This window comes from Babylonia areolata, chromosome 18 (assembly GCF_041734735.1).
Source record: "Babylonia areolata isolate BAREFJ2019XMU chromosome 18, ASM4173473v1, whole genome shotgun sequence".
In the NCBI taxonomy this organism is placed as follows: domain Eukaryota; kingdom Metazoa; phylum Mollusca; class Gastropoda; order Neogastropoda; family Buccinidae; genus Babylonia; species Babylonia areolata.
This window is the reverse complement of record NC_134893.1, coordinates 6082702-6103216: the sequence shown is the minus strand read 5'-3', so window position 1 is coordinate 6103216 and position 20515 is coordinate 6082702. Positions and strand designations below refer to the sequence as shown.

At 40.7% G+C, this 20515-nt stretch overlaps 2 protein-coding genes across 2 annotated transcripts in view; both read left to right on the top strand.

Annotated features, from left to right (window-relative positions):
* The window catches only part of LOC143293153 (dual specificity mitogen-activated protein kinase kinase 4-like), a 20635-nt gene extending 1428 nt beyond the window's left edge, over positions 1 to 19207 (top strand). Inside the window, exons 2-12 of the mRNA XM_076604069.1 lie at positions 593 to 686; positions 1656 to 1719; positions 2608 to 2721; positions 4957 to 5076; positions 5887 to 6006; positions 7009 to 7060; positions 8901 to 9028; positions 11336 to 11413; positions 12790 to 12932; positions 14060 to 14105; positions 16571 to 19207. Of these exons, the coding sequence (XP_076460184.1) occupies positions 593 to 686; positions 1656 to 1719; positions 2608 to 2721; positions 4957 to 5076; positions 5887 to 6006; positions 7009 to 7060; positions 8901 to 9028; positions 11336 to 11413; positions 12790 to 12932; positions 14060 to 14105; positions 16571 to 16693 (1082 nt within the window). The 3' untranslated portion in view covers positions 16694 to 19207. The remainder of the gene's footprint in view (positions 1 to 592; positions 687 to 1655; positions 1720 to 2607; positions 2722 to 4956; positions 5077 to 5886; positions 6007 to 7008; positions 7061 to 8900; positions 9029 to 11335; positions 11414 to 12789; positions 12933 to 14059; positions 14106 to 16570) is intronic.
* LOC143291858 (prominin-1-A-like) overlaps positions 16825 to 20515 on the top strand; it is a 102266-nt gene continuing 98575 nt past the window's right edge. The window contains exons 1-2 of the mRNA XM_076601975.1: positions 16825 to 16980; positions 18006 to 18133. Coding sequence (XP_076458090.1) covers positions 16825 to 16980; positions 18006 to 18133 — 284 coding nt within the window. The remainder of the gene's footprint in view (positions 16981 to 18005; positions 18134 to 20515) is intronic.

Genomic DNA, 20515 nt, shown 5'->3' with positions numbered 1-20515 from the left:
TCACTTGGTGAACTAAATCAAAATTTAAGCTATGACTTATAATTCATTTAGAACAAAAGTTAGTAGCATTGTCTTCAGTATATATGAGTTAGCTAGTTACTGCTCAGCTCTTGGAGTTTGTGAGTCCAGAAGCTTCACATGGCATGTTCTGTGTGTATCAGCAGAACTTGCCACATCTTGCGGTAGAGATAAATTTTCATACAATTTTGTTTCTGTGAGATACTTGCACTGTTTTGATGGCGTGTTTTCTGGATCATTTTACTGTGGTGGTGATGCTTGTACATTTTTGCCTTCTTCACTATATGATGCTTGGATGTTTGTAATGGCAGGTGAAATGATTTGCTAACTGGAGTGATACAGTACTGTCGCATTGTATTTTTGTTTGTATACATTTTGTGCTTTTCTTGTGTTTGTGATTCTTGTCCGGACTGTTGGTCTTATTTGACTGCACAAAGCACCTGGATGTCAGTTTTATTGGCTGGAGTTTTTTATATTGATATTATTGTCTATTACTGTTTGTGCTGATGTCATTATGCAGCCAACTCATAACAATGCAGAAGACTTTGTATTAATTGTAGTGTGTTTTTTGCAGTTGGCAACCGACAAGGGTTAAAGCTGGACTTCAACAATTCTGGTTCACGGCAAGGTTCTCCCTCCTTAGCAGATATGGGACACTCAACACAAATGTAGGTTGCATACAGTTTGCTGTTGATTATTGTTCATTAATTTATTGACTTTTTGATCAAAGTATTTCAAGTGTACTGAATAGTGGTGAGTCTTGCAAGCAGATATTGTTGTCTGTTAGTATATATTGTATTGAATTATATAATTTATAAAGAAAAAGATTTGTTTCTTGCCCTATTAACTCTTGAACCACCAAGTTTCTGTGTGAAAATCAGTCCCCGGTGCCAAATATTTTAGACTTGATGTTCTTGGTCACATGATTTGCTTCTTGTTGAAAACAACACATTGTACTTGTTAACTTGAAACTCAGTCAGGAGACAAAGGTCAGTCATTGTTCTGTTGCCCAGGAAACTGGCTGCAGCTGTCAAGCTGTGTTACAGTGTGATAAATTGTCCCTCTAACCTGGCCTCTTGATGTCGACTAAAGTCACCTATGGTGGTGAACTGCCTGTTGATTAATGTAGCGTATGATGGTGAAGGAGTTAATCAGTGCAGATGCTAAAAGAATATGGCAGCTGAGTTTACTATGATGCTCCAGTGTCATTATTTGTATTTACCTGACAAATAATCCAGATGTTTTGCAAAACTAATGCATATATGTGAAAGGATGACAAAGTTTGATAATGCAAACTTAACTTTAGATGGCCAGCAACTTGACAGACTTAAGTTTGTTTTTTAGCTGCTTTGTTTGTCATCATAAAATGAGAGTATATTATCTACATATATATGTTTTATCCTTTCTGATGAAAAACAAGGAAAAAAAAAACCCGCCATTTATCCTGTTCTCCAGTGTTTGAAAACAATATGAAATATTCATGTTAGTATGATAATGATATAATATTTTATGATAATTTTCATGTTATTTGCAATTCATTTTTCATTTCATTTTATTTGCAATGCATTAAATAAAAGTTTGACAGTTAAAATCCACTTCAGTTACTCATGCAGACAATTGGCTTTTATTTCCTGCAGTGAACGATTAAGATCACGGGCAATGGAGAGATCATCTGGAAAACTCCAAATATCTCCAGATCAGGTAACCAATGTAGTGTTTGTTAGCTTATAGTCAAAGAATCACAATTCTCTTTCTCTCAGAACCCTTTCTTCCCACTCCCAGCTCTCCACCCACTCCCGCACCCCAAGTCCTCATGTACAAAAAGTAATGACAAATAATGAATATCAGATTAACTATAAATTTAGTGTTGTTGTCGAACAGCTCGATACAAAGATGGCTATGAATGGGTGCATGTGTGTATATTACTAGTTGGCAAGAAAAAGAAAAAAGCCGAAAGCAAAAAGGGAATGAAAAGTGATTGGAATGGCACATTGGTAATTTTTTCTACACACTCTCTCGGGGTTGACAAATAGCCTTTTTGCCAAGTGTGGCACAAAAAATTAAACAGTTATGTATGTACGCATGTGTGTTTGTGTGTGTGGGGGGGTGGGGTGGAGGGTTGGGTGGGGGGAGTTGTTTGTTGTAAAGCGCTTTGAGCTCCCTTTCAGGGAGGAAAGCGCTAAACAAGCATCCATTATTTTTATTGTTATTGTTATTATTATTACAGTGCTTTGGGTTTACTTATCTGTCAAATTTGTATGACAAAACTCCCACACCTGTCAACTTAATCATGTCGTTTTATCACCTTTACAGTTGGGTTTATTTTGCTGAAATGTAAATAAGTGAATGTGTAGATGAGTATGTGTGTGCATGTGAATGATTTTTGTTCCTTTGGAATGGAATGAAATGCAACAGTTGTCAACAACAAATCTGTGGAATATTTCATAGATACAGGAAACGCTAGGGTCATCCTTGGGATAAGTCAGTACGTTTCCCTGCTCCAGTCATGTTTTCTATTCAATTGAGAATCCCTTCAAAGTCTGACAAAAACTGTGTTGGTGGTTTACCAAATACATGCTGGTGTTTCAGGTATACGACTTCACAGCTGATGACTTGAAAGACTTGGGCGAGATTGGGCGGGGGAACTATGGCACTGTCAACAAGATGAAGCACAAGCTGACAGATATTGTCATGGCTGTGAAGGTACAGTACCTATATGAGTCTAGTTTGAAATTGTGTATCCTTGCGAAACATGTAGACTGTAGCCGATTTGTAACTGTATTGACATTCAGCAGGCTCTCTGTGATCACTGAAACATCACTAAACTAACAAGCTTTGTGGGTTGTTCTTGGGGAGGAAGAGAAGGAGGGGGGGGGGGGGCTATCAGATTGTCAGTCATGGTATGGGCCTTTGTCATCAGCTATAAACAACAAAGATTAAGTAGGCCATCCACCGGGAATTTTTTGGTTAGAATTGTGTTTATTCATCAAATGTAAAATACAGCTAAACTGGCTTTCTTGAAGTGAACTGTTGAGGGGCCAGATTTGATATTGGTTGGGGAAGGGTGAAAGGAGAAAGCAGAGGATGGCTGATGGAAACACCACTGCAGCTTGAGTTGTCCACCCTTTATTCTTGTATGATGTATGAGTGTATTGTTGTGTAATATACCCTTTTGTCACAACAGATTTTTCTGTGAAATTTGGGCTGCTCTCGCTAGGGAGAGCACATTGTCACAGTACAGCACCACCCTTTATTTTTTCATCTTGCCTGCAAGTGTATGTTTTCCTGTGAAAGTGGATTTTTCTACAGAATTTGGCCAGGGACAACCCTTTTATTGCCATGTACATCCATGTGTGTGTGTGCGTGCGTGCGTGTGTGCCTATGAGTTGAAGGAATTGAAGGCAGCCAACGATGTCAAAATGATGAGTCTGTTTAGGTCAGTGGCCCCCGTCCATCTCCATCTGTCTCACACTGGCACCATATGTGCATGCATCCAGAACGCACACATACTAGCTTGCCGCACCCCCACCCCAAAAATTGTGATTCCTTAAAAAAAAAAGAAAAAAAAAGCTGTTTTGTGATAAGTGCACAGAGCCGCATAGCTGCAGTGTGTATTACCAGTTGAGAAATATTTTCCTGTCAGCAAATTCTGACCACAGTTTCGCCACCGTTATTTTAAAGCGCATGTTGGACCCAGTTTGCCCTGTACAATAGAAGAAATAAAGGAAGAAAGAAACATTTTTCTTAATTGGAACAGAAATATGTTTTGGACTTATACTGAAAGCACTCCTCTCAACTTCCAAGTATTCCTCCCTGTTGATGAAAATGTTCCTCTCAAGTCTGGAGTTTGGCAGGTCTGACAGTGACTGGTATATCACAGAGGATACATTCAAATCTGACAGTGGTTATTGTATTTGACAGAGGATACGTTCACATCTGACAGTGGTTTTTGTATTTGACAGAGGATACGTTCGCATCTGACAGTGGTTATATGTCACAGAGGTTATGTTGAAATCTGACAGTTATTATTGTATGTGACAGAGGATATTTTCACGTCTGACTGGTTATCCTATGTCACAGAGGTTATGTTGAAATCTGACATTGATTTTCTATGTGACAGAGGATACGTTCAAATCTCAAAGTCTTTATTGTATGTGACAGGATACATTCAAATCTGACAGTTATTACGGTATGTCACAGAAGATGCATTCAAATCTGACAGTGATTATCACATGTGACAGAGCATACATCCAACAGTGATTATCCTATTTGACAGAGGATATATTCAAATTTGATAAGTGAATGTTGTATGTGACAGAGAATATGTTCAAATCTACACTGATTATTGTATGTGACAGAGGATGCATTCAAATCTGCACTGATTATTGTATGTGACAGAGAATACATTCAAATCTACACTATCTACACTGATTATTGTATGTGACAGAGGATACATTCAAATCTACACTGATTATTGTATGTGACAGAGGATAATTATATTCAAATCTACACTGATTATTGTATGTGACAGAGGATACATTCAGATCTACACTGATTATTCTATGTAACAGAGGATACATTCAAATCTACACTGATTATTGTATGTGACAGAGGATAGATTCAAATCTACACTGATTATTGTATGTGACAGAGGATACATTCAAATCTACAATCTGCACTGATTATTGTATGTGACAGAGGATACGTTCAAATCTACACTAATTATTGTATGTGACAGAGGATACATTCAAATCTACACTGATTATTGTATGTGACAGAGGATAGATTCAAATCTACACTGATTATTGTATGTGACAGAGGATACATTCAAATCTACACTGATTATTGTATGTGACAGAGGATACATTCAAATCTACACTGATTATTGTATGTGACAGAGGATACATTCAAATCTACAGTGATTATTGTATGTGACAGAGGATACGTTCAACAGTGGACGAGAAGGAGCAGAAGCAGCTGCTGATGGACTTGGATGTGGTGATGCGCAGCAACAACTGTCCCTTCATTGTGCAGTTCTATGGAGCGCTCTTCAGGGAGGTCAGTGGTCCGTTTCTGTCTCCATGTCCTTGACATGGTGTGTGCTTTTTGCTGTTTATGTGGAGGAGGAGTTGATAATCTGTACTTTTTTTTAATAGTGATAGGGTATCTTTTAGATTGGTTCATGTTGTATGCAGGGCTTCCGATCACCTGAAAATCATGGGTCCCAGGGACAGTTTTGTCATAATTCCTGGGGATCCCAGACTACCTGCAGATGGTCACTCTAATGCAGCACTCCAGTCAAATCTTAACACATACAAAGCTGTTTAAGGGAGACATACCTGCTAGCCATAATTGGTTTCTGTGTCCAGATGAGGCGAAGAGAAACAACTTCTTTGTAGCAGACGATCCTGGCATTAGACTGAAGCTGCCAACAATGATTTTCACTCTTTTTGTGCTTTCATTCTAGATCTCTTTAGAACTTCTTGTAGACCCGCTCAATGAACATGCACTACATCCTTCTTCTTTTTCAGACTGTCCGGGATGTTTGCTTAAATGCGTTATCAGAAGGTCTGATATGGGTGGATATATTCGTTGTTGTTAAGGAGAAAGTAAAGCAAAGGGAATTGCAGGAGGAAAAACTCTTTTCTTCATAGTATCCATGTTTCATTTTACATCCCTGGAGTGAAAACGATTTTTCTGTGGTAAATTGATTTCAGGTATCCATGTTTCCATTTCATATCACTGGGGTGAAAACAATTTTTCTGTGACAAATTAATTTTAAAGACTATTGTCAACAATGTATGTGAGTGTGTGTGGACACTCACTGTGTTTGTGTGTGGACACACACAGTTGTATGTATGTGCGCAGGGAGACTGCTGGATCTGCATGGAACTGATGGAGACCTCCTTGGACAAGTTCTACAAGTTTGTCTACGGGGAACTGCAGAGCTCTATACCTGAGAACATACTAGGCAAAATCACTGTGGCAGTATGTTTGTAACTTTGTGTGTAACTTTCATGTTCATGCTTGGGTGTGTGTGTGTGCGCGTACGCACGCGTTAGTTTGTATGATTTGTAGCATGCATGAGTGTGTGTATATGTGTGATCTAGGCAGTAAGTTTGTAACAGGATGTGTGTGTGTGTGTGTGTGTGTGTGTGTGTGTGTGACAAATTGTTGTATGGAAAACTGGGGTAGAGCGTTTTTCATGAAAGTTTTTTGTTGTTAGACTCTTATTTTTGGTGGGTATTTATGGAAACACATCCATCAGACTTAAACATGAGGGATAAAAGTGCAAGATTACACACATATTGTATAATGCAGTCATCAACCAGTGTGCATTTGACTTCCATTTTACACCGGAATCTCCATGTTCAAGAAACATGCAAGTGGATACAATATCGAAAAAAATAAAATGATGCATAGCAAATTGATAATACAGCAGAGTGCAATAGACTTTGTGATCATTTTGTTTGTTAGAATAATTGTTCAGATAACACATTTTGAACAAAATGATTTTCCATAAATGTCATGTAATGTTGTTTTTTACCGATTCTTTCTCACTTGAAATGGCCAAGCCAGAAAGCTGTAATGAAGTCGGGAAAACATTTGCTTGTTTTGTTTTGAGATATCTGTATGATTCTCATGCTTTTAATTGGGGTTGGCAGGTCTGTGTATTTTATTTTGTTTTATTTTATTTTACCAAGCTTATGGGAGGTGGTGAGGGAAAGCATTTACATTGAAGATATGAGAAATACAAGAAATTTATTTTCACTGATATTTTGGTTACCATTTATTTCTTCATTTTTGAATGATATTCATGAAATTTCTTGTGACTATTTTAAAGTAACACTGATGCCCACTCGTGTGTTACTGCGTGGGCTTGTATGTCTTTATGAACACATATGTGCATGTTTGAGAGTGGAAATCATCACAACTCATCAGAAACATACTCTGTTGTTAAACATGTTTTTGGTTTCTTTTTTTTTTCAGACGTTAAAAGCATTAAATTACCTGAAGGAGCAACTCAAAATTATCCACAGAGGTATGTTAAGAAACATTGGACAATTTTTCATCACATGTGTATGAAATAATTGAACAGGTTGTGTCTTTCATTGCTTTCCTTTGTTATTTGTTGTTTGTGTGTGGGGGCATAAAGGGGTGTGGTCATGATTGTTACTGCGAATGGTGATGGTTATGATAATGTTGTGGTTGAAGGTGTGTTTTACTTGTGCCGTTGTTGTTGATGTGTCTTACCTGTGCTGTTGTTGATGTTGTGTTTCACCTGTGTCATTGTTGATGGTGTGTTTTACCTGTGCTGTTGTTGATGTTGTATTTACCTGTCATTATTGTTGATGGTGTGTTTTACTTGTGCCGTTCTTGCTTTTGATGGTGTGTTTTACCTGTGCTGTTGTGGATGTTGTGTTTTACCTGTGTCATTGTTGCTGATGGTGTGTTTTTCTTGTACTGTTGTTGCTGTTGATGGTGTGTTTTACCTGTGCTATTGTTGATGTTGTGTTTTACCTGTACTGTTGTTGCTGTTGATGTTGTGTTTTACCTGTGTCATTGTTGCTGATGGTGTGTTTTTCCTGTACTGTTGTTGCTGTTGATGGTGTGTTTTACCTGTGTCATTGTTGCTGATGGTGTGTTTTTCCTGTACTGTTGTTGCTGTTGATGGTGTGTTTTACCTGTGCTATTGTTGATGTTGTGTTTTACCTGTGTCATTATTGTTGATGGTGTGTTTTTCCTGTACTGTTGTTGCTGTTGATGGTGTGTTTTACCTGTGTCATTGTTGTTGATGGTGTGTTTTTCCTGTACTGTTGTTGCTGTTGATGGTGTGTTTTACCTGTGCTGTTGTTGATGATGTTTTCCACCTGTGTCGTTGTTGTTGATGGTGTGTTTTACCAGAACTGTTGTTGTTGATGATGATGTTTTACCTGTGCTGTTATTGCTGTTGATGGTATGTTTTACCTGTGCTGTTGTTGTTCATGGTGTGTTTCACCTGTGTCGTTTTTGTTCATGGTGTGTTTTACCTGTACTGTTGATGATGTGTTTTACCTGTGCTGTTGTTTTTCATGGTGTGTTTTACCTGTGCTGCTGCTGCTGCTGTTGTTGATAATGTGTTTTACCTGTGCCGCTGTTGATGATGGTATGTTTTACCTGTGCCATTGTTGATTATGGTGTTTTATCTGTGCTGTTGTTGATGTTTTACCTGTGCTGTTATTGATGATGGTGTGTTTTACCTGTGCCACTGTTGTTGTTGATGGTTTGTTTTACCTGTACTAATGTTGATGATGGTGTGTTTTACCTGTGCTATTGTTGATGATGGTATGTTTTACCTGTGCTATTGTTGATGATGGTGTTTTATCTGTGCTGTTGTTGATGTTTTACCTGTGCTGTTATTGATGATGGTGTGTTTTACCTGTGCCACTGTTGTTGTTGATGGTTTGTTTTACCTTACTATTGTTGATGATGGTGTGTTTTACCTGTGCCGTTGTTGATGGTGTGTTTTACCTGTGCCATTGTTGATGATGGTGTGTTTTACCTGTGCCGTTGTTGATGATGGTGTGTTTTACCCGTGCCATTGTTGGTGATAGTGTTTTACCTGTATCATTGTTGTTGACGGTGTGTTTTACTTATGGTTGCTGTTTATGATGTGTTTTGCATGTGCTGTTGTTAATAATGTTTCACCTGTGTCATTGTTGTTGATGGTATGTTTTACTTTTGCCATTGTTGTTTTTTATCGTTTGTTTCACTTGTGTCGTTGTTGATGGTGGGTTTTACCTGTACTATTGTTGTTAATGATGTGTTTTACCTGTACTGTAGTTTTCGATGATGTGTTATACCTGTGCTGTTGTTGATGATGGTGTGTTTTACCTGTGCAGATGTGAAGCCGTCCAACATCCTGCTGGACAGGAAGGGGGACATCAAGCTGTGTGACTTCGGGATCAGCGGCCACCTGGTGGATTCCATCGCTAAGTCCCGTGATGCAGGGTGCCGTCCCTATATGGCCGTCAGTTGACGTTTTTCTGTGTGTTCGTTCCTTCTTTTGTTTGACGTCTCTCCATAGTTGTGTTTTTTGTTTGTTTGTTCTTTTGTTTGTTTAACGTCTCTCCATAGTTATTTTCTGTTTGTTCGGTGTTTGTTTAACCTCTCTCCATCGTTGTTTTCTGTTTGTTCGTTCCTTCTTTTGTTTGACGTCTCTCCAAAGCTGTTTTCTGTTTGTATGTTCCTTTTGTTTGACCTCTCTCCACAGTTGTTTTCTGTTTGTTCCTTTTGTTTGACGTCTTTCCACAGTTTTCTGTTTGTTCGTTCCTTCTTTTGTTTGACGTCTCTCCTCACCATCTCTCTCTCCACAGTTGTTTTCTGTGTGTTCGTTCGTTCCTTTGTTTGACATGTCTCCACAGTTGTTTTCTGTGTGTTCGTTCGTTCCTTTGTTTGACATGTCTCCACATTTGTTTTCTGTTTGTTCTTTGTTTGACATGTCTCCACAGTTGTTTTCTGTGTGTTCCTTTGTTTGACATGTCTTCACAGTTGTTTTCTGTGTGTTCGTTCGTTTCTTTGTTTGACATGTCTCCACAGTTGTTTTCTGTGTGTTCGTTCGTTCCTTTGTTTGACATCTCTCCACAGTTGTTTTCTGTGTGTTCGTTCGTTCCTTTGTTTGACATGTCTCCACAGTGTTCCTTTGTTTGATATGTCTCCACAGTTGTTTTCTGTGTGTTCCTTTGTTTGACATCTCTCCACAGTTGTTTTCTGTGTGTTCCTTTGTTTGACATCTCTCCACAGTTGTTTTCTGTTTGTCCGTTTGTTCCTTTGTTTGACATGTCTCCACAGTTGTTTTCTGTGTGTTCGTTCGTTCCTTTGTTTGACATCTCTCCACAGTTGTTTTCTGTGTGTTCGTTCGTTCCTTTGTTTGACATGTCTCCACAGTTGTTTTCTGTTCGTTTCTTTGTTTGACATCTCTCTGCAGTTGTTTTCTGTGTGTTCGTTCGTTCCTTTGTTTCGCATGTCTCCACAGTTGTTTTCTGTTTGTTCCTTTGTTTGACATGTCTCCACAATTGTTTTCTGTTTGTTCCTTTGTTTGACGTGTCTCCACAGTTGTTTTCTGTGTGTTCCTTTGTTTGACATGTCTCCACAGTTGTTTTCTGTGTGTTCCTTTGTTTGACGTGTCTTCACAGTTGTTTTCTGTGTGTTCCTTTGTTTGACGTGTCTTCACAGTTGTTTTCTGTGTGTTCCTTTGTTTGACATGTCTCCACAGTTGTTTTCTGTTTGTTCCTTTGTTTGACGTGTCTCCACAGTTGTTTTCTGTTTGTTCCCTCCTCCTTTTGTTTGATGTCTGTCCACAGTTGTTTTCTGTGTGTTTGTTCCATATTTTGTTTACAGTTTCTCTACAGTTGTTTTCTGTTTGTTCGTGTGTTCTGTTTTGTTTTATGTAACTCAGCAGTTGTGATTTTGAACAGAAATCACTCTCTCCCAGACCTTTCCCCTTCTTCTAATCACTACTTTTTTTTTTCGCTCCTTTCCTCTTCCAATTTACGGTTTTTTTCAAGGCCTGTCAGTGCCTTGATGGTATTTTGTTTGTTTTTTCTTCTTCTTTTTCTTACAGCACTGTAGTGAATATGGATCGGTTTGTATGCTCTGACACCTTGAATCTGAAACTGAAGCCAGTAGGGCTCCTGATTTAATTTTTATCTATTTCAGACACAAGGTTTCTCTGTGTGGTTATTGCAGGGTCCCTGTTTCGCTGCAATGGTTTGGGTTGTGAATTGTGCATAAAGTGTTGATAATTTTACCTTGTACTAACAAATGAATGTGGGCACATCACTGTTTATATCATAGATATGGCGTGTAAAAAAAAACAAAAAAAAAAACAACTTCAGATGTAAAATAAAGATAGGAGAGAGCAAATACCACTAGAAACAAGCCCATTGGCATGAATGTACCACTCCTTTAAATGCATTCTTTAGAGTGATACATGCAGCTGTATTGCCAACCACAAAGGCTGTGTATTCATATGTATAATATCTTTTAATAAAATCTGGACAATAATGTTCGAAAGTAAATGAATGAATCAACTTCTTCTCTGTTCGTGGGCTTCAACTCCCACGTTCACTCATGTGCACACAAGTGGGCTTTTACGTGTATGACCTTTTTTACCCCACCATGTAGGCAGCCATACTCCATTTTCGGGGGAAAATGACTAAACAAATGAAAAGCCTTTCACCGAGTCTCGGTACAGGGGTTGTGGGGAATCTTTCACAGCAAAATGTTTGCTTCTTCTGCATTGAAGTAATCCATTCACCATATCTTTATGCTGCAGCCGGAAAGAATTGACCCCTGTGCCTCCACCCATGGGTACGATGTCCGCTCTGACGTGTGGAGCTTAGGCATCACACTGGTAAGTGAAGCATAGGAGTGAGGATAGAAGGTTTTGGTTTTAACCCTTTCACCGCAAGTCAATTTAGAGTACAAAATTTCCTTGTGGTATTAACACAGAAAAGACTGTGGCTAAGAACAGCTGGGGATTCCCCCTGCAATGTATAGAAAATATGGCCAATCCTACCACCGAACATTAAGAACAGTAGGTTCATGAAAAACAGACCAATGAATGGTCACCTTTCAGTGACATGGGTCCTCTACCATGCCTATGCATAAATGCAAGCTTGGCGGTGAAAGGGTTAAAACCCTTTAGAATATGCACAAATCACAATACAAACAAACAGGATTACTATAGTACTCAGAAAGGCCAAGGATGTAATGTTGTGTAGTTTTAAGACATTCACATTTTGCTGCATGTCTGGAGCATGTGCATTGCATGGTTCATGTTCAGTACTTTGCCGATTCTCATCAGAGATGAAGGGATTGTGGGTAGCTGTGATAATGGTGACATTCCAAAATAGTGAAAACTTAGGCAATGGGTATGATACCATTGATTTCAAGGATGCTTTTCTGCACAATGCCAGTTTTGTAAATAAAGACAGTTCTACAAACCAGAATTATGATGCACAAATAATAAAGTATATGAAACATCACTTTTGTTTTCATATACTCATTCAGATTCTCAAGATTTGTACAATCAGTATTGGAAGTACAGTATGGTGTGTTTCTTAAAATCTGAGATGAGTGAGTGCTGACAGTGAACAGGGTCTTCAGAGGTACTGACCCAGAATGTAATAAATTGAACTTGGGTGTGTGTTGCTATTTTTAAACCTGTTAGCCCTGATGGGGTGTGACAGTGAGCAGTGGGAAAGAACATACTATAGAGTGAAAGCACGACAGGTGAGAATCCAGGTAAATAAAACAAAATTTCCATTATTTTGTCACTGTATGTGGAATAAACAATTTTTTCTTAAAAAGCACAGAAAGTTTTGTTGAACAGTACTCTGTAAAAGAAGGCACTGTGGCAGAATCGTTCAGGCATTAGACTTGTGATCCTGTGATCGGGGCTTGAGGCCCCGTTACAGCATGATGCTGCATCCTTGACAAAACTACTCCCAGTTTTCCTCACTCCCAGGTGTGAATGTGGACCCAGACCTGGGGAATGTTAAAATGGTGGAAGGAGAGGATTGGGACCTGTCTTCCTGTGCCGAGCCCTAGATACAGTGTATATAAATCCACTGCCCTGATGGCCGTAAAAGGCTATGTGACCTTTAACCTTTTTGTTAACCTTACGGCGAGTACACAGTTGGTTTTTTTCTCAGAATCGTTGATGAGTACCCTAATTTTTATCAAAGATAGGCATGTCTGAAGAATCAGCGCTGTGTGTGTGAACAGATGGAGCTGGCGACGGGGCGGTTCCCGTATCGCAAGTGGGTGAGCATGTTTGACCAGCTGCAGGAAGTGGTGCAGGGGTCGGCCCCATCCCTCCCCTACGACGGCACCTTCTCCGTTCACTTCGTCAGCTTCGTCAACAAATGGTGGGTCACCAAGAGAGCAGCAGGGCAGAAACAGGGCAGAGGAGGCAACTGCTGACATGACTTTCTGGGCTAGAATTTGATCATAGTGGAGAGTGTCTTGCCCTGGTTAACTATACCCCCAATCTCTCAGCCAAAAGGGTTTTAGGGCAGCTGGTATTGGGATGGTCCCCAAAGGCCAACTATCCCATAAGGCTGCAGCACTAACAGCCAGTGCAATCTTGAATTCTAGTTTGAGAGTTTGAGAAGACTTATTTCTCACAAAAGATTAAGCTGTAAAATTCCCATTGCAGTGGAGAAAAACTGCTAGACCTGCTAATTGTACTGAAGATAGATGTGAGCCAAGAATTCCCATTGCAGTGGAGAAAAACTTTGTTAGACCTGCTTATTGTACTGAAGATAGATGAAGCCAAACATACATGTTTTTATCCCCTTGACTGCTGAACCATAATGAAATGAAATCACTGTGGCTTAAGTTTTAAGTGCAGTTACTATTTTTTTTTTTTTTGTTCTTGTCAATATTGTAATTGACTGTATTGAACAAAAATAATGCAGTTCCAAGAGGGAAAAGTCTGAATGCGGATTGGTGACTGACAGCCTGACCTGTAAGCTCTATCATATCTCAGTTAAGTGACAGCTTTTCACTGACGAACATGCTTGTCAACAGCAGTCAAGGGGTTAAGAAGGTTGATGATGAAGAGTCCAGATTTCAGACGCGGGAACGGAGGAAGCAGATGCAGTATCTTCCTTTGATCAGAAAGGCTGATTTTTTTCTGTCAAGATATTTTTGTTTTCTCATTCTCTCCCTTTAAGGCCTAAGCTGGCAAAGTCTGTGTCATGTCTGTGGCAGGTTGGAGAAAAGTGGTGATCCTTCATTTACAGCATTACATCCATTGCTACAGCCATATTCTTATTATTGAATTAAAAAAAAAAAAAAAAAAAAAGTTACCTTCGCGGGTGATGATAAAACATTCTGATAATCAGTTTATCAGGCTGCAGCAGAGGTTATTTCATTGCTTGAGGCTGTCATAGAGGGTCAAGTTTTTCTTAAGCTGTTTCTTTTTGTATGCACTTTGATAAGTTTGTACCTTGAGGATTGGGAATGAATTGTGTTCTTTTTCTCTGTGCAGTCTAACAAAGGAAGAGAAGCAGAGGCCGAAGTACACCAAGTTGCTGGTGAGAAGTGTGGAGTGTTTCTGTATTGGGCTGGGTGGGGGAGTGGGGCGGGTAGGAGTGATAAATTAGGAATGTTTGTGACAAAATGAGTCACAAGTTACATGTTGTGGTTTGGCACTTGAGCAAAAAATGAAATTGGCCAAGGAATACGATTAGATTTATAATATAGAATTCATTTCCATTGCTTGAGGCAACACTGTAAGTATACAGTTAAGAAAAATGGCAAATGAAAATAGTGATGTTTAGCTCATTTTGGTGTGTGGGGTGGGTTTCAAATCAGGAGAAAATTACCTTTGTGTGGTTTGATCCGACTGGTTCATTGGATACATCTCCCTCTTCCATCTCCCTCCCACTTCCCTCGGGCAAGGTGGCAGAATGGATAAGGCACTTTTCTGCCATTACAGTGCCCTTTCTCCTAAGTTTGACTGGAAAATTGAGCATCTCGTCATTTGGATGAGACGATAAACTGAGGTCCAGTGTGCAGCATGCACTTCATGCACTGAAAAGGAGCACATGGCAACAAGAGTGTTGCCCTCTGGCAAAATTCTGGAGAAGAAATTCACTCTGATAGGTACACAAATATATATATGCATGCATTCAAGGACCGACTCGTCACGCATCTAACAGATGTGGTATAGTATATACGGATGTGTCAGAAGGCAATGATGCCTCTTGGAAAAACATATTGAACTGAAACTGGATACATCTTTCTACATTTTCCCTGACCTCCATGTATTTTACTGCAGTGGGCAACAAATAATTTCCTTCCTTCCTCTTTTTTTTTTTTTTTTTTTTTTTTTTTTTTTTTTTTTTTTTTGCTGCCCCATCATCTGCACCATTTCAGTGGCATTACTCCCACACCGCTCATTTAGATTCCCCCATACACGGCCACACCCGGGTTCGTCTGTCACAGTTCCAGCATCGACAGTCCACAGGGAACCATCGATGTTAGGTCGCCAGGAGGCCACACACCAGAGGAGACCCAGCACTGCTGCTGAATCACTTCAGTGGTGTTCATTGGTGCCTGTTCTGATTCAACGTACTTAGGACACCACCTACTAAGCACCCTACTAACGACAATAACAGCTTAGTCGTGGAGCCAGACTGAGTGAGCGTCCCTCCCAGAGTGGAGACCGCCACCACGTCCCTCGAGCAACAGCCCCCCATGAATCTGCCAACACTGAAGACATTGACAGGACTCGCCCAAAGCACAGAAGTGGAGGGGTATCGAAACTGAGGTCACCATGAGAGCAGGGCATGAAAGGCCACAGACTTTGAGACTGTTTTGTTTATATTGATGATGATGAAGGAGGATGACCATGACCATGACGATGTTGCTGTGGAGGTCCATTTTGGTTTGGGACTGTGTGACAAGGCTGAACTCTATGCTTCCTGTCATAATGATATCCCGGCGTTAACCAGGCCCGAGAGATACAGACACTTGCAGTGTTGGTCAGGTAATTAGAGCAACACACCCAAAGACGCATCCTTGAAGTGGATGACACTTGACTGTGTGGTCCCAGTCTCCCTATTTAAGCCCAGAGCACACTCAAACTCTGGGTAGGAGCTGGCCACAGGCCAAAAAACCCACCTCCGCTGGGATTCGAACACGCGTCCTCCCAGCCGTCAATCCGCGACGCTAACCACTTTGCCACGGCGGCTGGTCTTCCTGTTTTATCTGTTATCACTGTTCAGTAGCAGCTTCAGAAATTCCTTTGATTGTGATTATTTTCCCTACATACTTAGGGTACATCACAGAGTTAAGTCATCTGTTGGTCGTGTACCATGGGGGATAGTTCATTGCCAAGATGGCGGAAAAGTCCACAGGGGAGGAAATTCATGTCAGGCATAACAAGTTAAGGAACTGGTAATATCGCAGACATGTCCTAGGTTGATGTACATGAATATGACCTTATTTGTGCCTAAATTTCTTTTCCCAGTTTTGATACGTTTTCTTTTTTTCTTTTTTCTTTTTTCTTTTTTTTTTTTCAGGTTCTTTAGTATTGGTATTGACAGTTGTTTCAGTTCTTGATATGACCCTGTGGTGGGCTGGGCTATAATCAACAGTGATAGATACGTTTCATCCATTACGCCGTGATCCTTTTTTTTTTTTTTCTTGTTTATGGCTTATGTCTAACATGCTGTGAAAAAAAGGTGGGACTAATAATGGATACTTCTGTTCCACTCTGTCCTGAAAACTGTTCCATGTGCTTTACAAAGCACCTGATATTATTCACATAACATCAGTGTTACATGTGCACACCAAAATGTACCTTGCAAACTATACACGCACTTATACACACTGCCTACATACGTATAAACATATGTTTAGATATTAACGTACTGCCCCCTTCCCACATGCATGTACGCACGCGCACACACACACACACACACACACAACGCTCTCACGCACACAACCCTCACACAAACACAATTGTGAATAGGCAGAGTGTGTGTGTGTGCAGGCTGATCCATTTGTGAAGCTGTCAGAGGAGCAAGAGGTGGATGTGGCGGGCTATGTGTGTGAGGTGTTGGACAAGAGGAAGGACTGTATGGATTTCAACATCTCTGAGCCATCCCCCTTATAGTAGCCACAGGAGTCATTCAGTATGCGGACTCAGCCTTAAGCGGTGCTTCCACATATCACATGTGGGTGGTGGGGAGGTGTGCCTTCGACCACCACCACCACTGCCACTACCACCACTGTCTGGCGTCAGCGATGACTGCGGATCTGACCACCATGCCCCGGTTCAATGACACTCCTGGCCCCATATCCCCTCTCCCCCCATCCTCACCCCCCCCTTCCACACTGGTCCATGTGAAGAAGCAAAGAAATAGGTGTGGCTTTATCATGGATGATATGAATGAATCCAAGGTGCTGAATCATACTGAAGTCGAGAGCTTGTCAGACTTACTTTGTCTGTTATATCCTTGCCACACAGTTCAGCAACAGGGCTTGTTGGAGTTGCCATCAATTTTACCAGTGGATAAAATGGAGACAACAAACGAGAGGACACACACTGACGGAGCCATCTCGGGTCTTTAACTGGTCCTGTAAAGGTGCAGAAGTGTAGTAATAAGTGGCAGATGGTTACTACGCTGATTTGGATTACAAAGTTTCCAGTCTTTTCCAAAGCAGTTATCATGCACTTTTGTCCTGTCTGGTGCCCAGTAAACCAGTCGTTTCAGACAGGTCTCAGAAGAATGAAGCCAGGTTTCAGAGGTTGTGAGGATTTTGCCAGCGCCTAAGCCAGCCTGAGAAGGAACTTGTCAGATCAGGTAATGAGTTGAAATAGTAAGGGGTAATCATTTACACAGCTAGTTGTGAATGGACCTGGTTAGAATCAGACTGGACTCACCGTCAGGTTGTGCCTGTTAGAACACAAGTCTTCCACCATTGTCAGTGGCAGTAGACAGCCAGCCAGCAGTGACTGTGGCATGAGGAAACGACAGAAATCCACCAGGTCTCTCCATTAACCACTGGTGTCAACAGCTGTCTGTGGCCAGGTCATTTTCACGGACAGGTCATTGTTGCATACACCAAGATCCACAAGGTTTAACTGAGAAATCTTAAAACATGCACTATCCATATTTGCAAGACGAAGTAAGAAATTGCAGTATGTGCTGTCCACATTTTACAGATTTATTTGTTTTGTTTTGTTTTGAGGCTTGTGAGGTGTAATATAAAGAGATGAGGCAACAGCAGTTCTCCAGAATAAGGAAGACTCCCAGGTAGGACCTGCAAGTACAACAGGTCATCTGAAGAAGGAAGATGTCATCAGAGGTCTACTGTCCACATCCCCACCTTTCCTCTTCGTGTTTCAAATTAACAGTCTTTGAATCTGTCCTCTTCCACAGCCCCCCTTTGTGGCGGTCAGTGTGCCTGCCTGTTCTTAACAGAGGGACAGTATGTGGATCCTCACACCTGTGACAGAGGAGAGACTGTCCCCCCACTCCTCACCAGCCCGTGACGGCTGCCGGCACTGGAAAAGCAGCATAGACACTCATGGCTTCCAACACATCCAGGGGTCTGGATTTTGGTTTGTCCATTTTTCAGTTGAGAGCTCAGTTTCACACACATGATGAGCCCCCTCATTTCCCAGGCAGATTACCTCATCTAGTAGTCCCTCATCTAGTAGTGAACAGAAGAACAGCTGGGGGGCTTGCTTTTCCATCTCTCCGTTTGGATCTGCTTTCCCTGCCTGTCAGTGTTCATGTGTTTTGTCAGCATGCTCATCATGTGTTTTGTCAGCATGCTCATCATGTGTTTTGTCAGCATGTTCATCATCATTCTCATGCTGCTGTGCTGTGTTTTGTTATTGTTCTTTTTTGCCCGCACATCGAAAACACTTGGATCTGCAGGATCCTTGTTGATTTGGTCATGATGGCTCAGACCGGCAGTATTATGCCAGACATCCCAGGACTTTGTCGTGTCAGTGTATTCAGCCTGTGCAAGTTATGAGCTTTTTTGCTTCCTGTCCAGCCAGATGTGTTCAGTGTCAGTGGCTTTGGTGTGGGGAGAATTAACTGTGGTGTTACTTTTCTTTTTGTTTGTTTGTTTGTGTTCTTTTGTGCAACGCTATGTGTTGATGTCAGGTGAATGTGGTGATGAAGACTGTACAATTCCAGAACTTGTACAATTTGATTTTTTAAATGGGAGCATTGCTTTCTGTTAATGTATATCAGTGTGTATGAGAGGTGTATGTGATATATCTGCTTGATCGATTGACTGCTGCCAGTCAACAGTGATTTGAATTGATGCTTTTCATCCTGCAGTTGGCTTTTTCAGTTGTTGGGTTGTTGTTTTTTTCTTTTTCCTTTAACAAAAATCTTTTGACAGAGTATGCATTGGCAGGTTTGGGAATAACCTTAACTAGTTTTTGTGCACAGATAGCTGTGAAACATGGCAACTCTGGGTCGTGTTACACATTGCACTGGGAACAAAGTACATCCAGCACTTCTGTGCACAGTGCAGGTCATTGAGAGTCTGGTTTATATTTTTCTTTGTTATTGTGCAAGATGTTTTGAAGGGACATGTTCCTTGTTGGGTCTGCCTGAAGTGGAAGATAGACTTTTTGTCACCACTACAGAGCCTTACGCAGACCCCTTCCCTGCCCCTGTAGCCAGTGGAATGTGTCTCTTCCCACCTCATCCTGCTAGTCAATCGATGGAAAGACCAATGTCTCTTAGTTTGTGGACTGATGGAAAGACCAGTGTCTCTTGGTTTGTGGATTGATGGAAAGATGGATGTCTTTTGGTTTGTGGATTGATGGAAAGCCCAGTGTCTCTTGGTTTGTGGATTGATGGAAAGACCAGTTGCTTTGGTTTGTGGATTGATGGAAAGACCAGTGTCTCTTGGTTTGTGGATTGATGGAAAGACCAGTGTCTCTTGGTTTGTGGACTGATGGAAAGACCAATGTCTCTTAGTTTGTGGACTGATGGAAAGACCAGTGTCTCTTGGTTTGTGGATTGATGGAAAGATGGATGTCTTTTGGTTTGTGGATTGATGGAAAGCCCAGTGTCTCTTGGTTTGTGGATTGATGGAAAGATGGATGTCTCTTGGTTTGTGGATTGATGGAAAGCCCAGTGTTTCTTGGTTTGTGGATTGAGGAAAGATCAGTGTCTCTTGGTTCGCGGATTGATGGAAAGATGGCTGTTTCTTGGTTTTTGGATTGCTGGAAAGATCTGTGTCTCTTGGTTTGTGGATTGATGGAAAGACCAGTGTCTCTTGGTTTATGGATTGATGGAAAGATTGATGTCTCTTGGTTTGTGGATTGATGGAAAGATTGATGTCTCTTGGTTTGTGGATTGATGGAAAGACCAGTGTCTCTTTGTTTGTGGATTGATGGAAGTATCAATGTCTCATGGATTGTAGATTGATGGAAAGATCAATGTCTCTTGGTTTATGGATTGATGGAAAGATTGATGTCTCTTGGTTTGTGGATTGATCGAAAGACCAGTGTCTCTTGGTTTGTGGATTGATGGAAGTATCAGTGTCTCATGGATTGTAGATTGATGGAAAGATCAATGTCTCTTGGTTTATGGATTGATCGAAAGACCTATGTCTCTTGGTTTGTGTATTGATGGAAAGACCTATGTCTCATGGATTGTGAATTGATGAAAACATCACTGTTGATGGAAAGATAGATGTCTCATGGAAATAGATGTTTTGTAAATCAGTGGGAAGATGGACGTCTCATGGATTGTGGATTGATAGAAAATCAGTGTTGATGGAAGGGTAGATGTATCGTGGTTTGGGTATTGATGGAAGATCAGTGTTAATGGAAAGATGGATGTCTCATGGTTTGGGTATTATGGAAAGATGGATGTCTAATGGTTTGGGAATTGATGGAAAGATCAGTGTTGATGGAAAGATTGATGATTCAAGGAGATGGATGCCGTGCGGATTG